Source organism: Sparassis crispa (assembly GCF_003851025.1).
Source record: "Sparassis crispa DNA, contig_000008F, whole genome shotgun sequence".
NCBI classification, from domain to species: domain Eukaryota; kingdom Fungi; phylum Basidiomycota; class Agaricomycetes; order Polyporales; family Sparassidaceae; genus Sparassis; species Sparassis crispa.
In genome coordinates, this window is record NW_020939755.1 from 81,409 (window position 1) to 103,940 (window position 22,532).

At 47.1% G+C, this 22,532-nt stretch overlaps 7 protein-coding genes across 7 annotated transcripts; 4 read left to right on the top strand and 3 right to left on the bottom strand.

Annotated features, from left to right (window-relative positions):
- On the top strand, nt 1–822 carry SCP_0900340 (hypothetical protein; the record flags this gene model as incomplete). Its single annotated transcript, XM_027761269.1, has 3 exons — nt 1–69; nt 121–308; nt 360–822. 3 exons carry the CDS (start codon nt 1–3, stop codon nt 820–822), a joined length of 720 nt encoding a protein of 239 aa, XP_027617070.1.
- A 2,921-nt stretch (nt 823–3,743) lies between these two features.
- On the bottom strand, nt 3,744–5,708 carry SCP_0900350 (hypothetical protein; the record flags this gene model as incomplete). The annotated part of the gene is made up of 9 exons (XM_027761270.1): nt 3,744–3,861; nt 3,909–4,045; nt 4,097–4,249; nt 4,317–4,449; nt 4,500–4,705; nt 4,804–4,882; nt 4,953–5,114; nt 5,228–5,534; nt 5,591–5,708. The coding sequence occupies 9 exons, from the start codon at nt 5,706–5,708 to the stop codon at nt 3,744–3,746; spliced, it is 1,413 nt and encodes a 470-aa protein (XP_027617071.1).
- Nucleotides 5,709–6,752: 1,044 nt separating this feature from the next.
- On the top strand, nt 6,753–7,784 carry SCP_0900360 (hypothetical protein; the record flags this gene model as incomplete). The annotated part of the gene is made up of 3 exons (XM_027761271.1): nt 6,753–7,294; nt 7,430–7,496; nt 7,554–7,784. 3 exons carry the CDS (start codon nt 6,753–6,755, stop codon nt 7,782–7,784), a joined length of 840 nt encoding a protein of 279 aa, XP_027617072.1.
- A 2,107-nt stretch (nt 7,785–9,891) lies between these two features.
- On the bottom strand, nt 9,892–10,325 carry SCP_0900370 (hypothetical protein; the record flags this gene model as incomplete). Its single annotated transcript, XM_027761272.1, has 2 exons — nt 9,892–10,242; nt 10,308–10,325. 2 exons carry the CDS (start codon nt 10,323–10,325, stop codon nt 9,892–9,894), a joined length of 369 nt encoding a protein of 122 aa, XP_027617073.1.
- A 4,183-nt stretch (nt 10,326–14,508) lies between these two features.
- On the top strand, nt 14,509–15,150 carry SCP_0900380 (hypothetical protein; the record flags this gene model as incomplete). Its single annotated transcript, XM_027761273.1, has 3 exons — nt 14,509–14,627; nt 14,676–14,781; nt 14,833–15,150. 3 exons carry the CDS (start codon nt 14,509–14,511, stop codon nt 15,148–15,150), a joined length of 543 nt encoding a protein of 180 aa, XP_027617074.1.
- Nucleotides 15,151–15,417: 267 nt separating this feature from the next.
- Nucleotides 15,418–16,761, top strand: SCP_0900390 (hypothetical protein; the record flags this gene model as incomplete). The annotated part of the gene is made up of 4 exons (XM_027761274.1): nt 15,418–15,663; nt 15,724–15,986; nt 16,035–16,241; nt 16,377–16,761. The coding sequence occupies 4 exons, from the start codon at nt 15,418–15,420 to the stop codon at nt 16,759–16,761; spliced, it is 1,101 nt and encodes a 366-aa protein (XP_027617075.1).
- A 1,342-nt stretch (nt 16,762–18,103) lies between these two features.
- On the bottom strand, nt 18,104–20,074 carry SCP_0900400 (hypothetical protein; the record flags this gene model as incomplete). Its single annotated transcript, XM_027761275.1, has 7 exons — nt 18,104–18,230; nt 18,283–18,452; nt 18,509–18,673; nt 18,729–18,890; nt 18,946–19,569; nt 19,630–19,838; nt 19,912–20,074. 7 exons carry the CDS (start codon nt 20,072–20,074, stop codon nt 18,104–18,106), a joined length of 1,620 nt encoding a protein of 539 aa, XP_027617076.1.
- Nucleotides 20,075–22,532: the final 2,458 nt, after the last annotated feature.

Below are 22,532 nucleotides of genomic sequence, written 5' to 3' on the forward strand. Positions count from 1 at the left end.
ATGGATCCAGTTAACGTGCTGCAGCCCGTCAGGGACGCCGAGTTCTACTTCGAATATATTGTTTTTCTTGTAAGTTCCATAAGCTGTATACGCGGTCTCATCAATTCATTGTAGCGGCAGGTCGAGGGCACCCTCTTTAAGGTCACTCGTCGTAACCTCGAGAGCGATTCCGAGGTTTTTCGTGATATGTTCGCGATGCCCGTCTCAGGAAATGCCACTGCAGACGGCTCTGACGACGAGCATCCTTTGCGTCTCGAGGGAGTAGCAAAGGAGGACTTCGCCCAGTTGCTGCGAGTTATTTATCCCAAGTAAGCATTACAATTGACTACCAGTTTGCAGTGTTAATTGACGAGAAACAGGTATTACGAACAGAGCGAGCAATTGACGAGTGAAGAGTGGATTTCAGTCCTCAAGCTCTCCAGCATGTGGAACTTCGAACGTATCCGAACAACAGCCATCCGAAACTTGTCACACAACATGCAGGGTGATCCTGTTGGGAGGCTGGTGTTGTCGAAGAAGTATGCCATCGGAGAATGGATGGTACCTGCGCTGAACGCACTCGCTCGCCGGACACAACCACTACAAAGAGCCGATGTGGATGCAATTGGTTTGGACGATGCACTGAAGCTGGCAGAAGTGCGTGAGGTTTTCCGGGGTTCGAATAGCACCTGTTACTGTACATGCACCAAATGTGCCGCACAACACGGATATGGAACCAGACAACCAGCCGACAGAGAGAACTATGACTTCACTCGGGAAATCTTGCAGATCTTTGATTTACAGTCCGCCCCCCTTGTTCCTGTGTACGCTTTACGTTATTAATAATTTTTCGCCGAATATACAGTGTAACGGCATGGCACTTTGCACACCATATAGCCTTTACTAGGTTTTCGGAGCTCACACGATATGCTGCCCAAATCTGAGGAGACATAAAGTTTCTAAGATGCCTTAGGATGTATCTACCAACTTTTGCGACATTTTATTCGGGACGGGAGAGGAACATACAGCCCTCGGATTGAGCAAGGTCAGAACTGCACGAACTGCACGACTTTGCACACCCGTGGGAACCGTCCGTCAGCCTGCTCCCAGCGCGGCGCGAGTGAGAAGCGCCCGCTTCACGACGCGTCGGGACTACTTCACGAGCGAGCCATAAATCTTTCCTACAGGACACAGTTCTGCTCTAATCCCTTCTTAGCAAGTGAACAAGATGTTCAGAAACATGTCAGCCTTCTGTATAAAATAGTGTTTTTGTGTGAGAGGACCATCATTTTGTAGCATTTACTGTACAGAAGTGTTACTCGGCTAGTTCTTGCATTTTGGCCGATCTCAAAATTTCCTGCCTGTACAATTCTGGCCCATCACCTCAGAAATTTGCACAGTGAAGGATCTAATAAACTACTAGATACACAAAAAAAAGCAGGACAGCCAAGTCAGAATTGAGAGTGTGCCTGGCAGGTGTGCAAAGTGATGGGGGTGTGCAAAGTGGTGCCGTTACACTGTATTTGGGGTTCAATTCGGAGAGCCCGAGTTTGACTACTGAGCCAGGTGGGCGCTTTTGTACCGTGGCATTGTAAGCACATAGCGCGGACAGAGAATCTGACAAATATTTGAATGCAGGTGACGCTGAACATTAATGGACATACAAGTTGCTGTTCTGTACATAGCGAAGGTCTTTATGGTGCATACATCGCAGGATAATAAAATCAATGTCATCTCTATGCCGCCTGAATCCTGAAGGCGTACCGTGTGTCGCATCAATCTTCCTGAGTTCTCGTTGTGGCTTTCGGCCTCTGTCCGACCAAGCGTCTCTGGCAGTCGCCATACTGGATGCATCACACTGACTTCAATAATGGTGAGTTGATGAGTTCTGCATGTGCGGCATTAACGTAGAACCTAGCGAGGTTTTGGGTTAAATGTGCCTATGGTCGAGGAACGACACAAAACGTGTGTCAGAAGGTCCGCGATGTGTGTATGCTGTGCATGTCGCAAGTTTTTGAAACTGGAGGAGTTGCGTGAGTCTTCTCACGGATCATATCGTATCCTGGATAGTATCAATGCAGGGATCATAAGACACACTAGATCATATTCTGACGGTCTCACCTGTTTTTGTTCATGCCACTAGTGAATGATTTGCACGAATTAAAGCATAAACGGAGTGTTGGTCAAAGATACGCGAAGTCGTGGATGTTTTTCGGGACATTTTGAACTTTGAGGGCCAGCACCATGGATTCCACCACTGACCGCATCCTAATATCGCGAAGTAAGGCCCTGTGCAATTGCGGCGTGTTCTGTTTCTTTATAAGCTACACCTTGCCAAGTGATGGACGAATTAACTCACCGTGTGCTCGATGGTCTCAGACAACTCGCATGCCTAAAACTTTAAAAAACCTGCCAGAGGGGCTGTATGTGAAGATGACCGGAACAGTTCCGCAACGCATTTACAGTGAAATTCTTAGTATGACCGGAAGAAACCACGCTTAATCGACAATGTTACGCTAGGTTGAACGAGCCGAGATCAGGACAAATTCGAGAATCCTGCACGACAAGTAGAGCTCAGAGTCTGCCCATCTCTGACACGCCAATGTGCCCGTCATCTCTGACTACAGGTGAACCACCACCTTAGCACCCCTCGTCCATCATGCGCCTCAGCCTCCACCTTCTGACACATTCCTCAAGGCGCGAAGCATATCTGCATGCATTGAATGCTTTTCCATCTGTTAACTTCTTCCTCTTCCCTGCTCGCATCATTCGCAACTTGCGCCAGGGCGCAGCATGATTTTGCCTCATTCTACTCCACCCCGCCCCTGGCCGTACCCTCGCACGACTATCCGACGTCCCCGTCTGTCTTGCAGGCTACCTCTCGTGATTGTCCTTGCCGCCGATCATATCTCTTTGTTGAGCCTTTTGCGCTGGCTATCGTTCGAACACGTCCATCTCCACCTCGGTGTGTCGTCATCATCAGAACTCGGTACCTATTGGCGGCCCGTCGTCGGGACCATCAGTAAAAAGTGCATTCGGAATGCAGCGCAGTGCAGCGCGCTGTAAACCTTACCTGAGCTGCAAACCCTGCAAGATAGGTAACCTGTATGCAGCGGTTTCCATCAATATCCTAATAGGTATGTAAATTATTGGCAGTCCGATGCATACTTACCAATCAGCTGCAGACATTGCCGAGTGCGCGATAGTTTGCAGCCGATGTACGGCTTTACAAAGTTAGGTTATTAGTCTGCATGCGAAGGTATAAACTTTGTAAATACATTCACGGACTCCTTAATTTCAATACAATTTATATACCTTTCATTGCCTTCATATAGCAGGCACTGCAGATGGCCCAACAAAAGGTATATTTCGGATGTAACAAGACCAATACAAATCTACTACAAGGCCACTGAGAGAGAACAACAATGCCGGTGACGCGCGCCGAAGGTTAAGCACTGCGAGAGCGCCCGAGTACAGCAGCAAAGCGCGGAAACAGTGAGTGCAGAAAGAGTGAGCACGGAAGAGTGAGCGTGGAAGAGTCAGCGAGCGGGTGCGAACACGAGGAGTGAGTGAGAGCATGAGACACAAGTGCGGGAGACACCAGAAAACAGGGATGCAGACAAGAGCGGCAGCAAGAAGGTGAGCAAGAGGAACTTGCGGGCAGAGGTAGTGGCGGCAGCAAGTAAGGTGAGGTTCGTGCTAGATGTAAATGACACAATAAGCACGTATGGTCGAAAAAAAGCAGATAATTACCATCATGAGAATCAAACGGCGCCGGATTGCACAGCCGCTCGAGCCGCGCATTGAGCCTTCAACTTCGTGATTGCAGATTGTGGCCGGGTTTTCTTCTTCGCAGTCTTCGCAGTTGTTCCAAACACTGCTCTATATGTAATGTGTGAGCGCGAGTATAGCTCCAGCACGAAACTTACTTGTTCCACCATTCCAACGTTGCTTGCCCCCATTCTTCGTCCTGGAATAGCCTGAGAATTTCGAAGAAGAACTGTTCGAGATCGAAGTTGAGATCGATGTTGGACCATGATTGCTGGCTGTTCAAAAGGAAGCGAACCTAGAGTGCATATATGATTAATGTGATAGACAGAACAACTGCACCGCTCACCAGGACAGCCACGTACGCGATGCTCCTAGGACTGACTTGAGTCATATCATACTTTTTTGCGAGGGGGGGGTGACCGGGTCTGCTGCTCCTGCCCTCGCGGTCTCCATGGTTCAACAACACACTACCGGGACCTGTAAATAACGACTTGAAGCACTGCGCGATGACATCAGTAATACTACTGTAATATGGTGATGAATGACGAGGCAATTGTAATACTCACCGACAGAAGCAACGGCCCTCTAAGCAAGCCCGCATCCAATTCGTCTGGGTTGTAGAGGGCTTGATCATACAGGAACGATGGAAATTCGTCAGAAGCTGTGTCAATCTCACCATCGCGAACTTGGCAGCAAAAACTAATCGGTGTCATTGTGAATATGGAGCTCGCTCACATTCAGAGACTTACTTATCCGGTTCATTGAGAAACTCCGCAAGCATTGACTGTGGACAAAGAAGTCGGACGGTTGTGGTGCTCTGGAAACCACACTTCCATTTGCTATCTTGTGGCTTCATTGCAGGGTATTCAGCACCGAAATCAGGGAGGTAGTTAATAATGCGCTCCCGCAGAGAGCCGAGGTGATCGCCACGAGCGTCAGGAGCATAATGGTTAAGCTTGTATAAGAACTCAGCGATACACAAGTAGAGTATACACAGCGACTTATATAGGACCCGAGGACGTCAATGGCATCTATGTTGTCTCCGATGTATACTAACTGATCCTTGAGACCAGGTATGAAGCTGAGTAATGTGTCAAAGGTGTAGATGAGCTCTTCACGCTCATCGTCGTCCCTGAAAATAAATTAAAGGTGATTATATGCGCATCAAAATCTCATATACATGTACCAACATGAGTACTCACATGGAACTGAATGTGTCCTTGGTCTGTGGGTCCAGTTCATCGTCATCATCTTGCTGCAAGAGCAAGCCAAGTTGAAGCGCTTGCATAGGACGTGCAAATGGGCCAATGATGCAGGGAATGAATCGCGTGCCATCATGGTATGCCTTGAGGGGATGGAATACTCTGCGAAGTTCTGTGATTAGTATGAGCCTATATTTGAAGCAAGAACTTACTTGGGGTCTCATCTCTCCGCCATGCCCTTCACAAGCCTCTCGGTGTGGCGGCATTTATGAGACGTTGTGTCAGTCTTATCATCTAGTGCAGCGTTTCCACGCTTGTGATGTCGGTGAGGCTCCGTGTCCTCTTTCTCGCCCTCTTCCTGATCTTCATCCTCTTTCTTGCCCTCGTCCTGATCTTCGTCCTCTTTCTCGCCCTCATCCTGATCTTCGTCCTCTTTCTCGTCCTCGTCCTCACTCTCAATGTCATACTCACCTTCCACCTCCCTTTCCTCTTCATTGCTAGTGTCGTTTGCTGGGGCTACCCACTTCTTGTGTGCCGGTTGACTTGCCTTTGTACTCTTCTTCTTCGGGGGCACCACCTCATCTTCATGTTCTACCTCTGAGTCTTTGGTCCTGGTGAATGCTGGACGATGGTCTCACGAAGACAATAGGTTTTTTGAGAGGAATTCGAGCTTGGAGGATAGCGAGATGGCATCTTAACTGAGGAAACCGGGTTCCGTCGAGAAGGGGATTGTTTTTTTGGATTGCTTCGACCCATTGTAAGATGAAAATTGGAGGAGTAGGAGTAGCCTATGGACGATGGCCACGTGAAGGCAGGTAGGTGTGTATGGGGAGGATGCAGTCACACACTGACCTGACGCGTGACCGCGTGTATCATGTGATTGCTCCTGCGCGCGATAAACCTAAGTCCCGACAACCTCTGCCTAGGTTATCTCTCTTGGCTCGATGCGGCTGGCACCTCTTCTGCTAATATTTCTGCTGTCTATATCTATGACTTTGAAGTGCCTAGGATGTCTCAAGGAATTCAAACATACCCAAGGACTTAGCAATTACACTGGCAGCAGTGCATGCAAGAAAAACCGTGAGCTCACGCGAAAAGGTCTTCGTGTGCAGGAGGTCAAACATCTGAGGAAGAAGGCTGAGGAGAAAGAGAGGAGACGACATGCTAAGAAAATAGGGAATGCACAAGTAGACCAAGCGGGACATGTAGAACCAGTAAGTTCCCATTTGAGATGATTATTTGCGAAAATACATCCTCTTGCTTCAATGACATACAATTTTCGTTTTGATGTCAAACTGAGATATATGCTAGGATCTTTTTGAACCAGTAGACCTTGCATATTATCCAGAAGAAGACTTGCTGATTGAGCCTGCACCTGCGGGTGAAGTCGATGTCCTTCCTGAAGTCACCACTAGGTCTGGACGATGTCTTCGTGTCCTTAAAGGTCTGGCAGATTATCTTTCGCAACCATTCTATGGAATACCGGCACATATACCCAGGCCAACACATCCACAGAGAGCGCGCAAGCAGGCACGAGAGTGCCAGTCACCCGAAGTTCCTCCTTCTGTCGCGGATGATCTTCCAGCTATAGAGAACCCCGATGTTTTAATCAAGACCAAGCCTAATGCCTTCAGATTGTACCGCATGTATGGTGTCAAACCCCAGAAGGATCCAGAAGATGAAACAACCCTAGATACCATGTGCGACTCACCGACATTTGTTACTGCCCCAGAAACGACTGCACGAAGGCGGAACCCTCTCGATCGTATATGTCAATCCTTTGCAGACACCCTGTAAAGCATGCGTGATTCCTTCTTCACTCCCTTCCTGAACGTCACTACCTACCGCCTCATGAACTGGATGTATGGACCTTCCGATATGAAATCCATCTCAGAAATAGACAGTCTCGTCCACAATGTGCTGCTCGCTGATGACTTTGACCCCACCCACCTCCAGAATTTCAGTACTGCACGAGAGCTGAAACGACTAGACACGCATTCTAACACTTCGAATGCATTCTCGGCTGATGATGTCTGGGTTGAAGGCTCCGTCAAGATTCGCTTGCCCAAGGAACACACTAGGTTCAAATCCGAGGATGAGGCCCCTGAGTTCGAGGTCTCCGGTATCTACTACCGGAGGCTTTTGGAAGTCATCAAGGCTGCTTATCAAGATACTGCAGCACGCACATTCCACTGGATACCATTCAAGCTCTTCTGGCGCCCTCACTATGACAGCTCTGACGATTCTGACTCGGACGATTCAAACGACGACGCTGGCGACATCCGAGTTTACACCGAGTTGTACAACTCTGATGCCTTTCTCGAGGAAGATGCGCACATACGGTCACAGCCTCGAGAATAAGATGAGGATCCCAACATCGAGATAGCGGTAGCACCGATCATGCTATGGTCTGACTCTACACATCTGGCGAGCTTCGGTTCTGCGGCACTTTGGCCGATATATGCATATTTCGGAAGTTTAACCAAGTATGTTCGTGGCAAACCAAGTTCTTTTGCCACGCACCATCTTGCATATCTGCCCACGGTGAGTCTTCCTTTATTTCGTGATCCCTTTCGTACTCAGTATCTCAAATGGTTTCAGTTACCGAATTCACTGCAGGACTTCTACCGAGAAACATTCGGTATTGCCACCACGACTGCCATTCTCAAGTACTGCAAGCGCGAACTCATGCAGGCCATCTGGATGCTCTTACTTGATCCGGAGTTCATGCGCGCATATGAACATGGCATACTCATCCTCTGCGGTGATGAAATCCTGCGGCGGCTGTTCCCTCGATTCTTCACCTACTCTGCTGACTACCCAGAGAAGTAAATTCCATCAGGCTTCCATTTGAACTGAGCTAACGATACAGGAAACAGAATTCTACTTGCGTGCATAAAGTATCTTGCACGGTGTCCATGTCCGCGCTGCTTGACTGAGAAGTCGAAGATAGGTGCTATGGGCACCTATGCAGATGCAAAGCGATGCTCAAACACACGAAACGACGACAGCTGGTTATGGGCGAAGATCGCAATAACACGCGGTTGGATATTCGAAAAAGGGCATACACTGACAAGCAAGATAATTGCTCGCGTTCTGGACCCGAAGTCCTTTCTCCCAACACGTGTACGTAGCTATCTTGTGTGGTATCCATATATCTGAATTTTCTATTGTCTTGAATAGAGCGCATTCTCGACTCGCCGAGCCCATTCAGCCAATATATACCCAAATGTCCATATAACCGAGGTGGAATATTTTGTGTAAATTTCCATAAAACCGAGTGTTGGCCAAGAATATAATATAGGATGGAGATGTAGGGTTGGCCAAGATAAGTAGGCTATATAGGCTGAGTCGCATATTTGGGAGTTAGCCAAGGGAGGTGCAGTTTAAAGTCTATATAGGTTGTCGGGCATTTTGAGGTCAGCCGCCATTTCTCTATATAGATTGTAGCTGAAATAGTGCCATTGGCCAAGAGTCATAAAATTCCAATCCTATGTAGAGTTTGCAGACAGTTGGGCTTAGCCAAGTGGACCTATATAGAATCTTTGTGTAAATGTTCCGCTTGGCCAAGGCACATGAAATTTTGATCCTATATAGCATTTCCTAACATTTGGCTGTGGCCAAGGGTACCCTATATAGATTTTTGTGAAAATAGTGCCTGCGGCCAAGGGTCAAGCAATTTGCATTCTATATAGGATTGTCTGAAATTTGGCCTCAGCTACAGATACTCTATATAGTTCTTGTAGAAATGGTGGCCTCGGCCAGGAGTCATCAAATTTTAACCTATATAGAGAGATTTGAATTTTGGCCTTGGCTGAATATACACTATATAGTTCTTGCAGAAATGTTGGCCTTGGCCGAAGGTAGTAGAATTTCTATTCTATATAGGGTCTTCTGAAATATGGCATTGGCCAAGGATGCACTATATAGGGTTTTTGAAAATAATGCTCTCGGCTGAGACTCTTGAAATTTGTATCCTATATAGGATTCTCCACACTTTGGCTTCAGCCAAGTAGCATCTTCTATTTGTTTTGATCAGAAAGGGCAAAATTCTCTTCACACATAGGAGTTTTAAAGCTGGGGCCTTTACCAAGTGTATATATACAGGTTTCATCACATGTGATGCCATCAGCTATAATGAGCCAGGTCAGACCACCTTCAGGGTTTGTGTAGTAGTAGTTGGGCCGTCCTTTGCTATCACATTCTGAGACCAATATCCTTTATATCAAATGATTCAGAGCCACTGAATTTAATCTAAATACATATGATCAAATTTTTGACACTATGTTGAGCATATGAAGATGATGACCTTCTGTTGCCTCTGAACCTTTCAAGTCAAAGATAACATCCAGCCAATTTAGGAACTCGCTGCGGTTAATGTAATAGGCTCAAAGGTACTCCTCCACAAGATTGGCGATGGTATCATGCACAGGCAGCAAGTGCAGGTGCAGATGAACCAAAACCAAAGAGGAGGTATCCAACCTTGTGGTCAGTGCTATCTCCCTCTTGCCGACAATCCAAAGACCCTTCATCAATGGTACCCAAGATTTTTCAGTGGATGGGACACTATACAGGCCCTGATATCCCTCAAATATCAGCTTTTGTGCGAGTAAAGAATTCATATTAAACCTACATGGTATACCTGCATTGCACCTCTGTCACGCTTTATGGTGCAGGCCAGACATTCAAACTGCATCTGCTCAGTCATATTCCACTGTCGGAGATCTGGAATGCAATGCAAGCAAACAGCTCTGCTGCAGTTTGGATGGTCACAGTCGACCAAGTTTCTGCCTTATTGCCAGAGAAAGCAATACTAGGTGCATGGTGTTAGCAAGATGCATATGTTGAAGAGAGAGACAACACCATATCACAGACTTCTATGCCATCTGGAAGATCTTGTGACGTTGATGCTTAGGAGCATGAGCAGAAGGAGGTATAGTTAGATTGGAGGTGAGTAAGCTGTTCTCATGTTCATGAACAGCAGCAGTGATAGACACTGCAGGATCACATATGAGTTGACTGCTTCGGCATCAAGGGACATCCATTTTAGCAGCAGATGCACATCCTTTCGGCCTGCGTATGACTTTGACAAATGGGTGGCTCTGAAAACACATGAGGGCAGAGCAGGAACACTTGCCTCATCCTCATCCTCATCCTTGGCCTCGGCCTTGCACTCCTCCTCAACATCCTCCTTGATATCCTCCTCGACATTTGACACAGGCACATAGCTTAGTGGCTGGTGGATTGTCTCCTTATGTTCCTCCTTGGTATTGTCCAATTTATCACTCTCCTTTGATTCATCATTGGACAGAGGTGAGCTACCGGTGTGATTGTGATTTGCTAGAAATGTCTCACCTCTGTCCGAGTCATCATTCAGAAACTCCCCCTTCAACTGACCATCTTCATTAACATCTTCATACAAACCTCTATACACAATGCTCCCCCTGTCACCTCTGCTTTCTCTCAACTGGAACTGCTTCTAATTATCCATGTCCTTCATCTCATCCACACTCAGAGTCAATTGCGACATAGTATCTGCTTGGGGGGTCATGTGAGGTGTCAGCGAATGCAGGGTAGAGTCTGTCGTTACAATATCAAATGAAATGTTGCTTACTTGACAAACATATTCACTATTAGAAACATGAAAACATACCTGGTCTGTCCTTTTGCAAAGGTCGGCCATGGTAGTAAGCTGGTGGCACAGATCTACAGTACGAGATGCCTCCTCTAATTGGCTGATCAGCCTGATCGAGATTGAAACCTTGATGCTGGTCCTGACTTGTACCCACAGATGCAGGATTCTCTGGGATTGAGTGCAGATTGAAGGTAGATTGCCTAACACCAGACTGTGGGGTATAGGCAGGGACACAGGTCTACCTTTATAGTACAAAGGCCTGACCCTGACTATACATACAGGTACATAGACCTGCATATAGTACAGGTCTATGAGAGTCACAGGTTTATAAAAGATAAACCTGTACTATGACCTGTACTATTACTATGTATGTACCTATGTGTAGTTTACTACACATCCTGGACATGTCTTCAAGTAAAGTAGTACTTAAGAGCAAAGTTTAACATGCAAAGTTTAAGTTTAAGTAGCTCTCTTACAGAATATATGTGTTAGCATTTGTGCTTTAATTAATTTAGTTTAATTTGAGTCTCACTCATATATTTATAAAAACTCCGCAGGTTTATATAGTCAGACCTCATATACCTATACTATGTGTACAGGTTTCACAGGTCCAACAAACTCATACCTGGACTATAACATTTACTATAACTATACTTGGACCTTTGCATAGTTTATTACACTACTATGTCCCTGCCTAGTGAGGTAGAGGTCTGACTGGCCGGCTGAGCAGACTGTACGTGCTTCTCAGACTGGCTGTGCATGGTAGAATATACAAAAGTAGCCAAATAGATGTGTGAGAATAAGCAGCAGAGGCACAGCAACAGAAATATAGCAGAGCAGAGACAGCAAGGATAGAGCAAGAGAGAGAGAAAGAGAGAGACAGATCAGATTACAGTGATTGCAATCAAAATGACTTGTGCGCGTGAGCCCATGGAGATCACGTGATATGCTTGGAGGGCCGGACTTCCCGAAATCTAGTGGACAGTGGCTGAAATTTGATCGGAGTTCGAAAATCGTCCAAATATAGCAATATTCCAGCCACCAGTGTACACCTTCTGCATATGGAAGGTGCTTGACGCATCTGGTGTCTGAGGCACATGACCGAATAAATATGGCCAAATAGTTGGTTTTATGAGCTGACGCAACTTCCTCTCTCTCTTCCTTCTCTACCACCACCATCCCCTTCCAGCAAGCCAGCCACAAGTGGCTGAGCTTTGTTGCTGCATGTTGCCATGGGCATGCAGTGTCAAAGCTCAGTTATTTGCGCATGTCTTTGTAAGGTAACTGTTTCTTTTCCTGTAAATAGTATTATGTAATATGCACTTTACTGACATCATCCCATGGCTGGTCTTTGGCCAGTCATGGGGTACATGTGGGTTTTGGGGGATCACTGAGCATGCCTCGGCGAGCTGCAGAGGGCTCCGCATTGTGGGGGCGACCCACTCGCGTCCCTCACCTGGTACTTGAGATTTGAAGGATCACTGGGCATGCAGCGGCGAGCTGCAGAGGGCTTCGCGTTGTGGGGGCAACCCACTCGCGTCTCTCACCTGATACTTGAGATTTGGGGGATCACTGGGCATGCGGCAGCGAGCTGCAGAGGGCTCCGCATTGTGGGGGTGACCCACTTGCGTCCCTCACCTGGTACTTGAGATTTGGGGGATCACTGGGCATGCGGCGGCAAGCTGCAGAGGGCTCCGCGTTGCGGGGGTGACCCACTCACATCCCTCACCTGATACTTGAGATTTGGGGGATCACTGGGCATGCAGCAGCGAGCTGCAGAGGGCTCCGCGTTGTGGGGGCGACCCACTTGCACCTCTCACCCAGTATATATGGGAATTGGGGGATTTTGCACTTCGGTGCCAATGCGCTTCAGTGTACTTGCGTCTAGGCGCATATGTGCTCTGCACATTACATTGTCGCCGGCCATCAGCCTTGTGCTGTGCGAGTCGTGCGTGGAGCCGCCATTGGCCTGCTCCACCAGGTCAGTCTTTTTTACTTGTTTGTTTCTTTTTGCATGGTATGGTGCGAGTACAGGAAGTGTAAGGAAGATGTGGTAAGTATTCCACAGCACATCATACAGATACTGACAAGGGTTCTTCAGCATATAGTGGGTTTTATGGCAGTGGTGAAGACCAGGCCAAATCCTATAGTGGATTGAAAGAACCGGTGAGTTTTTTTCCTTGCATTTTGAAGAATACTGACCTCTTGATGTTTCCACAGCCTCTTACACATGTACTGAAAATTGACAACGGTCACTGCAGCGTGAGCAATGCAGCGCACAAGGTGAGCATTTTCTAATGTTTTCCGACTGTTTTCTGACTTCCTTTTGGTGTTTTGCAGATTGTATTTGTACTTTCCTTGTAGTCTATTTTCTTTCATTTTTCCCTTCTTCCTGGTGCTTGTGGCGAATGAGGGAGGGCCCGCCCTCAGTCATCACAAGTCACCTTTTGTTTTCCATCTTTGTAGTTAGAAAAAATTGTAATACTTGAGTTTGTATCCATGAAGCATGAATAAGGCGAAGCCATGCCAGTATGCCGGACGATGCACGGGTGCTTAAGTCACGTGATCACATCACGCGCCACCGTGTGCACTTTTTGAACCCTTGGCCCTGCCCAAATTTCCATCTTGCCTCTTCCCACCATCTGCTACAACAGCAATTCCAGTACTTTCATCCTTTCAAAAGCCCTACTATCAACCATGGCTGGCAAAGCTCAAGAGTATGTGCTTTCTCCAAGCCAGATTTCATCTGATTGAGCAAACTGAACCATAGCTCTGAACTTCCAGACCCTTGTACCCCTGGAGGGTATCACTGCATATAGTATATATAATGTAAGCAGTAACTGTATGATGAATAAAGCCTAAGTACAGCCTAGATACAGCCTTAAACTATGTATTCAGAAGCTCCAAAGGGAAAAGAAGACTGTTACAAGCCTTAAACGTAATGTGTATAATGTCATTCCCTCAAGTGAGGCAGATATTGAGGGGTATACCCTCAGGGTTTGGTACCCTTACCCATACTCTTACCCCTGGTGAAGGGTATGTACTCTTGGAGGGTAAGGGTAGGGGTACAGCTCAAAGTTCCCAGGGGTATACCCCTGCTTTGCACTAGTGTCAGCAAGATCATTAAGTTTGGATGCCTTAGCCTGAAGCCCCATTTGTGTAAAAAGCTATATGGCCAAGGTCAAAGTGTGAAAAACTCTTTATAGAATGAAAATTTCTAGATCCTCGGCCAAGGCCACCATTTTCACAAAAACTATATAGGGCATTCTTGGCTAATGCCAAAGTTTAGAAGACCCTATATAGAATATAAATTTCAGAACACTTAGCCAAGACCACCATTTCCATAAAAACTATATAGGATATTTTCAGCCACGACCAAATTTCAGACAATCCTATATAGGATTTCAATTTCTTGACCCTTGGCCACAGGCATTATTTTCACAAAAATCTATATAGGGTACCCTTGGCCACAGCCAAATGTTAGGAAATGCTATATAGGATCAAAATTTCATGTGCCTTGGCCGAGTGGAACATTTACACAAAGATTCTATATAGGTCCACTTGGCCAAGCCCAACTGTCTGCAAACTCTATATAGGATTGGAATTTTATGACTCTTGGCCAATAGCACTATTTTAGCTACAATCTATATAGAGAAATGGCGGCCGACCCCAAAATGCCCGACAACCTATATAGACTTTAAACTGCACCTCCCTTGGCTAACTCCCAAATATGCGACTCAGCCTATATAGCCTACTTATCTTGGCCAACCCTATATCTCCATCCTATATTATATTCTTGGCCAACACTCAGTTTTATGAAAATTTACACAAAATATTCCACCTCGGTTATATGGACTTTTAGGTATATATTGGCTGATAGGTGTGACTCGCCTGTCTATATTTAACTTCAACTTCTTTTCCATGTTCGTTCCAGATTTGATGCATGAGTTTGAGCTAGGAGTATGGAAGGCCATCTTCACTCACCTCCTTCGCATCCTCTACGCCGTTGGTGAGGATGCGATTCAGAAATTTGATGAGCGGTATGTCATCTCTTCTGTTCACAAGTATTATGTGCTAATTGGGGCTAGGTTTCGCAAAGTACCCACCTTTGGGCGCGACACGATTCAGCGATCCAGCACCAATGTATCCGCCATGAAGAAATTAGCTGCGCGTGACTTCGAGGACATCCTCCAGGTACGCCGCTGTATGTACATCATTCACGCATGCGATATTGACTTCTTTAAGTGCTGTATCCCGGTGTTCGAAGGTCTAATCCCCTCTAAGAAATACAACAACATTGTCCTAGATCTGCTCTTCGAACTCGCAAATTGGCATGCCCACACAAAGCTCTGTCTGCACACGGAACACACTCTTCAGGTATTTGAACGTGCGATGACTACACTTGGCGCAGCCGTTCATCACTTCAGGAAAACTGTGTGTTCAGCGTTTGCGACGAGGGAGCTTCCGAAGGAGACTGCAGCAAGGGGCCGTCGCAAGGCGACATTGGTGACACGCACTGGTGGTCATGGCCGACCATCTTTGAATGCAGTCGATCCGAAATGAAAACAGCTCAATGTCGAAACGTACAAATACCATTCCCTTGGAGACTACCCAGCTACAATTCGGGAATATGGGCCGACAGATAACTACACAACACAGGTGGTGAGCAGTGTCCTATATTGCTATGTGCTCCGAGCATCTTAATGAAAGATGTTCATACTCAGGGAGAACTCGAACATCGTCACGTAAAGCGGTTCTATACACGCACGAACAAGAGGAAGCACGCATTCCAGATAGCCAAGCACCAGCAATGCAGCCCTCCTACGGAAGATGGAGAGATGGGAGAAGGAGATCCTGGAACAGGAGGCACAGCACGAGCTTGAACTAACACAGGATGTGATGGAATCTGACAATGATATCGAGGAGCACCAGGCTGATGTGCGCCTTGACTTCGCCGATGAAGAGCCGCTTCCGCGTACGTCTCCTCGAGCATATTACCACATGTCGGAGTCGCAGCGATTCTGCGAGGACATCACGAGCTTTGTGATACGGAACAAAGGAGATCCCGCATTCAAGGTGCGTTAATTTCCTGACAACTTCCACTATATTTCGATGACAAATTCTTCCGCAACACAGATGTTCATGCCATCCCTCAAGGATCATATGCTCGCTCGCCTTACTGGTCGTGCATACAATGGCGATGAAGACACATTCACACACAAGGAACATGATCAGATCTCATTCCTCGACAACAAGCTCTACTGGCACAAGGTGCTCCGAATCAATTACACCACCTATGATATGCGCTGTGCTCAGGACTCCATCAACCCTCGCACACACCCCGACGTCATGGTGCTATCACATGAAGATGGTCAAGACGGTGATCAACATCCTTATTGGTATGCCCGTGTTGTTGGTGTCTTTCACGTTAACGTGTGTTACTGCAGGCCGCTACCAATATCCCGACAACCGCAGCGCATGGACTTTCTGTGGGTCCGTTGGTTTGGTCGTGATCTTACAGCACCAGGTGGCTTCAGGACCCGCCGCTTGCACCGCATCGGCTTTGTCGACATTGATGATTACAAACCATTCGGCTTCCTCAATCCTGATGAGGTTCTCCGAGGTGTGCACCTTATTCTGGCATTCGCACATGGGTGAACTTCAAGTCTTTTACCTCCTTCTGTTGCACAATGGTCTGATGACAACGACGAGGACTGGCAATTCTATTACGTTAATATGTACGTGTTCGCTATTATTTCCTTCCTTTTATTCTTCTTACTGTCGCTCAGGTTCGTCGATCGTGACATGTTCATGCGATACCTCGGTGGTGCTGTCGGACACAAGGGAGCCAGTGTCTCCCCCGCGGAGGACAATGATGGGATGGACATAGACGTCGATAAATTGGACGATGACAATCAATCTGTGGACTCGAGAGTGCAAGACGAAGACGAAGATGAAGATGAACATGAACACGAACACGAACACGAACACGAACACGAAGGCCTGATTGCACAGGAAGAAGACGACTACAGCTATGATATTTCGGATGATGATGAAGATGAGGAGGGCGCTGGAGATGAAGGGATTGATCACGAGGAGGAAGATCTTGGTCCGGAGGATGGCGAGGATGGTGAAGAGGATAAGTACGACGATGAAGGCTATGCGCCGCTGTAGCACGCGAGTACTCAAGAGTAATGTCACAGCCATGTATATAATATCCAGCTATATACAGAATAACTGCCTATGTCTGTATACTACATGCATACCCAACAGGACTCTGCCGGGATAGGCATTCCTATGTCGAGAGGACTTTGACTTGCAATCTTATTCCACTTCGCTTGCCTTTTACAGCTTGCTGCACCGTGATCCAATCTGACCCGCCTCCTTACAAACCCTACCTAGTGCTGCAAACTTTCAACACTTTTGCTGATGACTTTTCTAGGAGTAGCAGTACTTGTTCAAGCCAATACTTACTGGTTCTATTCATTCTGTAATTCAGTCAAGCATACTTGCTATCTGATGAATTTGAATTTTCATCTGTGTACACTTCTGAGATTAATTGCAGTGGCCGTGTCGAGAAGACCACCCGGCTATCTGATGGCTCTTTTGTCTGGCGGATAAGAAGTCTGGCGCGGCAGGACTAAAGTGTTGCATCAACGCGTAGCATGGCATAAAGACGTGGAGAGAGGAGGCAGATTTTACGCAAAGGAAGAAAAAAAATATACGAACTCCCTTGCATTTCTGATCAAATGTACAGCATCACCAGTATTGCCATCTCGCTGTGGGTATGAAAGCAGGCACTCTAACCTATCAGGTGCGTGAGATTTGTGAGGGAGATTATGCCTTCATCTTTCATCATGAGGGAGGAATAGTGTTCTAAGGCGAGGTCATCGTAGCGGGCAGATTTGGCAGGGATGACAGTTTTGAGTAGATGTACTCGATGCTGTATTTGCACCACGCTTGAATGAGAGAGTCGACGGCAGAGAACTGGAGGGATATACAACACACCTTTTCCTATCAGTGAGCATACTGGTAACGTCCTCGAGGAGTCTTCCATGTATCGAGTATTGAAAATCTTCCTAAAGTCCGATTGAGGAGGTTTGACTGGGAAATCGCCTTCGAAGAAGATGCCAAAGACGATAGATTCGTGCGAGATGCTGGTGTAGACACAGAGGAGGCAGAGCATCTGGGAATGAAGGTGAAATTGCACGTTACATCAGGGAAAAACTGGATTGCTCGATAGACCTAGCGAGCCTCACGGGCACCGGTAGCGCGAGAGTAAAGTCTGGGTCTCTGTAGATGTCGGTAGTCAGTGGTGGGAGCTCGAGGATACTCGATAGTCGCCTCGCGTGTCTCTCGAGTGCTAGCGAGCTCTATGGAGCTTGTGCTGGATACTCACTAGTGTTGATATTTCGCATCTTGCACACGTAGTAATCACTTGTTCACATGTCCATAGAAATGCAAACACCGAGAAAATATGCATTAGAATGATATAAGACATGCCACTGCGCGATGATCAACCGTCTTCAGCCTCACTATCCGTATCGCCGGTGCGGCCCTCTAGCTCCTTCTGCGCCTCCTCAATCGCCGCTGCGGATACATGACCTGTTGGAATGTCATCTTCGGTGATACCAGTTGCGCGACTGGGTACGAAATCAATTAGAACCGGCTGAATAGGAAAATGGTAGTACGCACTGCGCGCGATCGTGCAACTTCTTGCAGATGCTGCGCACGATGCCAGGGGATGGTTTTGCCCATTTTATGATGTCGGCCATATGGTTGACATACCGAGGTTTGCTATCACTTTCGCAAAATGGGGCTTGGATTTGAATCCCTGTTGCCCACTCTTCGATACAATGTTCAATCTGCCCACGCAATGTCAGTAACATCCATCCAACGGAAGTAACAATGGACTACATACCCCTGTCGCCAAAAGTGAAAGTGTTGGCAACTGAATAGAGTCGAAGGACTCCCGATATCTGATACCATATGAATCCTTCATCTTGAAGAAGCACTCCTTGATGACCTTCAAAATGAGGGGGTTACCTAGAAAGCCGCTTCGTGTTCCCTCTTGTAAGTCATAAGTCTAGAAATGTAGATAAGCAGAGAAGGCTATCTAGAGGAACAGGAGGGCATTATACCTTGTAGAGGAATGTTGATCTACTTGTCAAAGCACGATAAAGTTTGATGTTCTTGCGGCGAGTGCTCGGAGTATCTCTGGCGAGGAACCCGTAGGCGGCAGCAATATGTTTTCGGATCTCTTCAACCACGTCTCCACGCGCGTTAGATTTGTGGCGTACAATCTCACGATCCAGTCAGTATGGAAACAAGATACGGAAAAATGCTGCAAAGACGCACAATCGTTGTCATCCTGTCTGTCAACTCGTACTCATCCCCTTCACTGTGAGTATGGCAAACATCAGTCCAAATTTCCCGCGCCCACAGAATAGCAACATCGGAATCGGGGAATGGCTCCTGAGTTAATATGCGGCACTCGAAGCAGTGCATAGCCTTCAGTAAAAGGAATTTGATGTCATCTCTGTAATCAGCAGCCTTCGGGCGACCACTGGGGGGCTCCTCATGCGCGAACTCCGCCGTTTTCAGAGGTGTTGCAATGTGTGACCTACCTTGTGGCTTCTTCAATCGAGAACCTGCTGCGCGCCCTCGGGGAGTGGGTGTGTTCAATATGTGAGCATTCTCCACATTGAGGATGCCAGGGGTAGTGGGATCAGTAAAGGATGTATCCGGAACAGGTGAGACATTGGCCCGACTCGGACTTGAAGCAGAATCTATGGCTGTAGTATTTGTCACAGGGGCGAGTGATTGGATGGCCGAGTCCTGCTGAGATTCTTTTGCAGAAGCGGCCGGCGCTCCAGCAACGGCGCCGTGGTGGGGCGCACCTTGGCGATGAAGGTTTGCGTGGAAACCCTGGCTGCGTCCGACTGACTTACTAGGAATGGACACAGCTGTCCCCCTTTTAAACTGGACCCAATCGCAGACAGGTATCAGCGGCAGGACATTGGAGTCCACACGGTAACGCACCGAAGACCGAACATTGATGCCTCGGACAACTTCAACATCGTCCTCCTCTTCCTCTTCACTTTCATTGGGGATTGCCTCGTATTCCTCCTCAGTCGGCTTTCGAGCAGCAGCTAGAGCATGCTGATGCTTCTTGGCCTGTTTCTCTAGCCTTGCCACTTTCTTGCGAAGTCGTTCAACATCGGCCTGTTCTTTGGCTTTTTGCAGTTCATCTGGTATGATGCATGTAGTAAATAGTGAGTGGTTATGTGGTAAAAAAATTGGAACACAAAATGAGGTACTCACCAATCTCCTTCTGCTTCTGGGACAACTGGCGACACCGTTTGATACTAGAAGCTTCAGATGTCTTTGTGTGCTTTGTGAATAGTTCTGGCCCACTTTCCAAGTCCGAACCACTGTGATCTGAGCCAGAATTACTATGGGGAGGAGGAGTTTTCCGTTTTGCCATGTGGATGTTCAAGTGAGAGATATGATTATGTGCATGGTCACGAAACATGGTTCAATAAATTCACGCCACAGATCGTGGCCTTGCAGCACGCAAAGTGGCTATTCATGCCAAATAAACACTCACATTTCGCTCTTTCCGACCACTATGCCGTCCTACATATGCCCATTCTGCCATCACCACAAACCGACCCTCCGGGGCTTGTGTTCACACATTTCGCAGAAGAAGTCATGTCGCCTAGCATTTCATCACAAGCTCGATGCAGACAATGAAGCCACAGTGAACGATCGAGCACAGCAGCAAGACAGCGCGGAGGATAGAGCTAGTCAGGAGGATGGATCATTAATGGGAGAGGATGATGGAATGCTGGTTGATGGGGTTGAAGTTGGTCTGGATCCGGAGGATGTGCTGCCTGATCCTGTTGAGCAACGTCAAGACACCGAAACTGAAACACGTCCACCAGAAGAACAGGAACCTGCCATGCATGGAAATTCATAATGTACAACAGTTGAGGATGTCAAAGATGAGGAGTTTGGGGGATTACCAAAGCATCCTTGGGTTGAAGACTTCCCTCTGGAATTTGATGTTGCATCGGTCATTCGGGAAGCAAGAACTCCTTTTGAAGTGTTGCGGGATCAAAACAAGGAGTCAGCGAGAGATTCTTGGCATCCATTTGCCAGTCAAGAGGAATGGGAATTGGCGCACTGGCTGATGACTGCAGGATTAAGTCAGGAAGCCGTTGATGACTATCTCAAGTTACCCATTGTGCGTATGTCGATCCAGTCCTGAAGATTCTTAAACTGATGCGAGAAATTCAGACTAAGGAACGCATGGACCTGTCATTCCACAATAAGAGGGCCTTCTATCAGAAGATCGATGCACTTCCACAGGGTCCATCCTGGTCGTGTGAGCCTTGGGAAGTTACAGGAGATAAATTAGATGAAAGGGGAAATCCACGCACTGAGACAGTGGAGCTATGGAAATGCGATCCTGTCGAATGTGTCAAGAAATTGATTGGAAATCCAGCATTCAAGGAGGTGATACGATATGCACCCGAGAAGATATTTGCAGACCAGGATGGAAAGACAAGGATATATGATGAGACATGGACAGGGCAGTGGTGGTGGGATCTTCAGGTGTGTGAACTTGTCAACACAGTTTGATTAGGTTGTGTGTGAAGCTTACCTCAAACTTAGGAAATTCTACCTCGTGGTGCAACAATTGCCCCTCTGATTCTCTCCTCAGACAAGATGCAGCTATCAAACTTTAGTGGTGACAAATCTGCATGGCCAGTATACCTGTCCATTGGGAATCTCGAGAAGTCAACTCGTCGCCAACCCTCTGCACATGCGACTGTGTTGATTGGTTACCTTCCTGTCACAAAGCTTGAATGCTTTTCAAAGGGACACAGGTTGATTGAGGGTGTACGTCTCTTCCATGCCTGCATGCAATCACTCTTGGAACCATTGATTAAGGCAGGAAAAGAAGGGGTAGAGATGGTCTGTGCAGATGGATGCGTGCGACGTGTCTACCCCATTCTTGCAGCATACATTGCCGATCATCCAGAGCAATGTCTTGTATCTGGCTGCCAGGAGAATCACTGCCCTAAGTGTACTGTGGATCCTAATCGACGAGGGGAACCACTCCATTCACTTATGCGAGATCCGGACATAATTGAGCAAATTTTGTCGGAGACTTCACAAGGCGACAAACCAGAGGCATTCAATAAATTGGGGCTCAAACTTGTGGACCCCTTCTGGAGAGAGTTGCCGCACTGCAACATTTTTGCCTGCATTACGCCCAACATTCTTCACCAGCTGCACAAGGGTGTTTTCAAGGATCATCTGGTCAACTGGGCAACCATGTGCATGAACGACAAGGAGAAAAAGATTAAGCAATCAGATAAGGAGGTGGAGATTGACTGTCGATTCAAAGCTATGGTGATTCACCCTGATTTGCACCACTTCAAGAAAGGTATCTCCTTGATCTCCCAGTGGACAGGCACAGAATATAAGAATATGGAAAAGGTTTTCCTCGGTGTCATCATGGGGAGTGTCGACCCTGCTGTTCTTCATGCAGTCTGTGCAGTCCTGGACTTCATTTATTATGCACATTTTGAAGCTCACACAGAAGATTCCATAGCCAAGCTTGAAGCAGCGTGGAAGACCTTTCATGCCAACAAACAAGTGTTTGTTGACAAGGGCATCAGAAAGGACTTCAACATACCTAAAGCACATTCAGCGGAACACTATGGATGGTCCATTCACAGCCTTGGAACGGTTGATGGTTTCAATACAGAAAATTCAGAACGCCTGCACATCGACTTTGCAAAGCATGCATACCGTGCAACAAACAAGAAGGCATACCTCCAGCAGATGACAACCTGGCTCACACGTCAAGAGGCAATTCACAAATTTGATGCATACTTGCAGTGGGCAGGTCAGCAGCAACCTACACATCT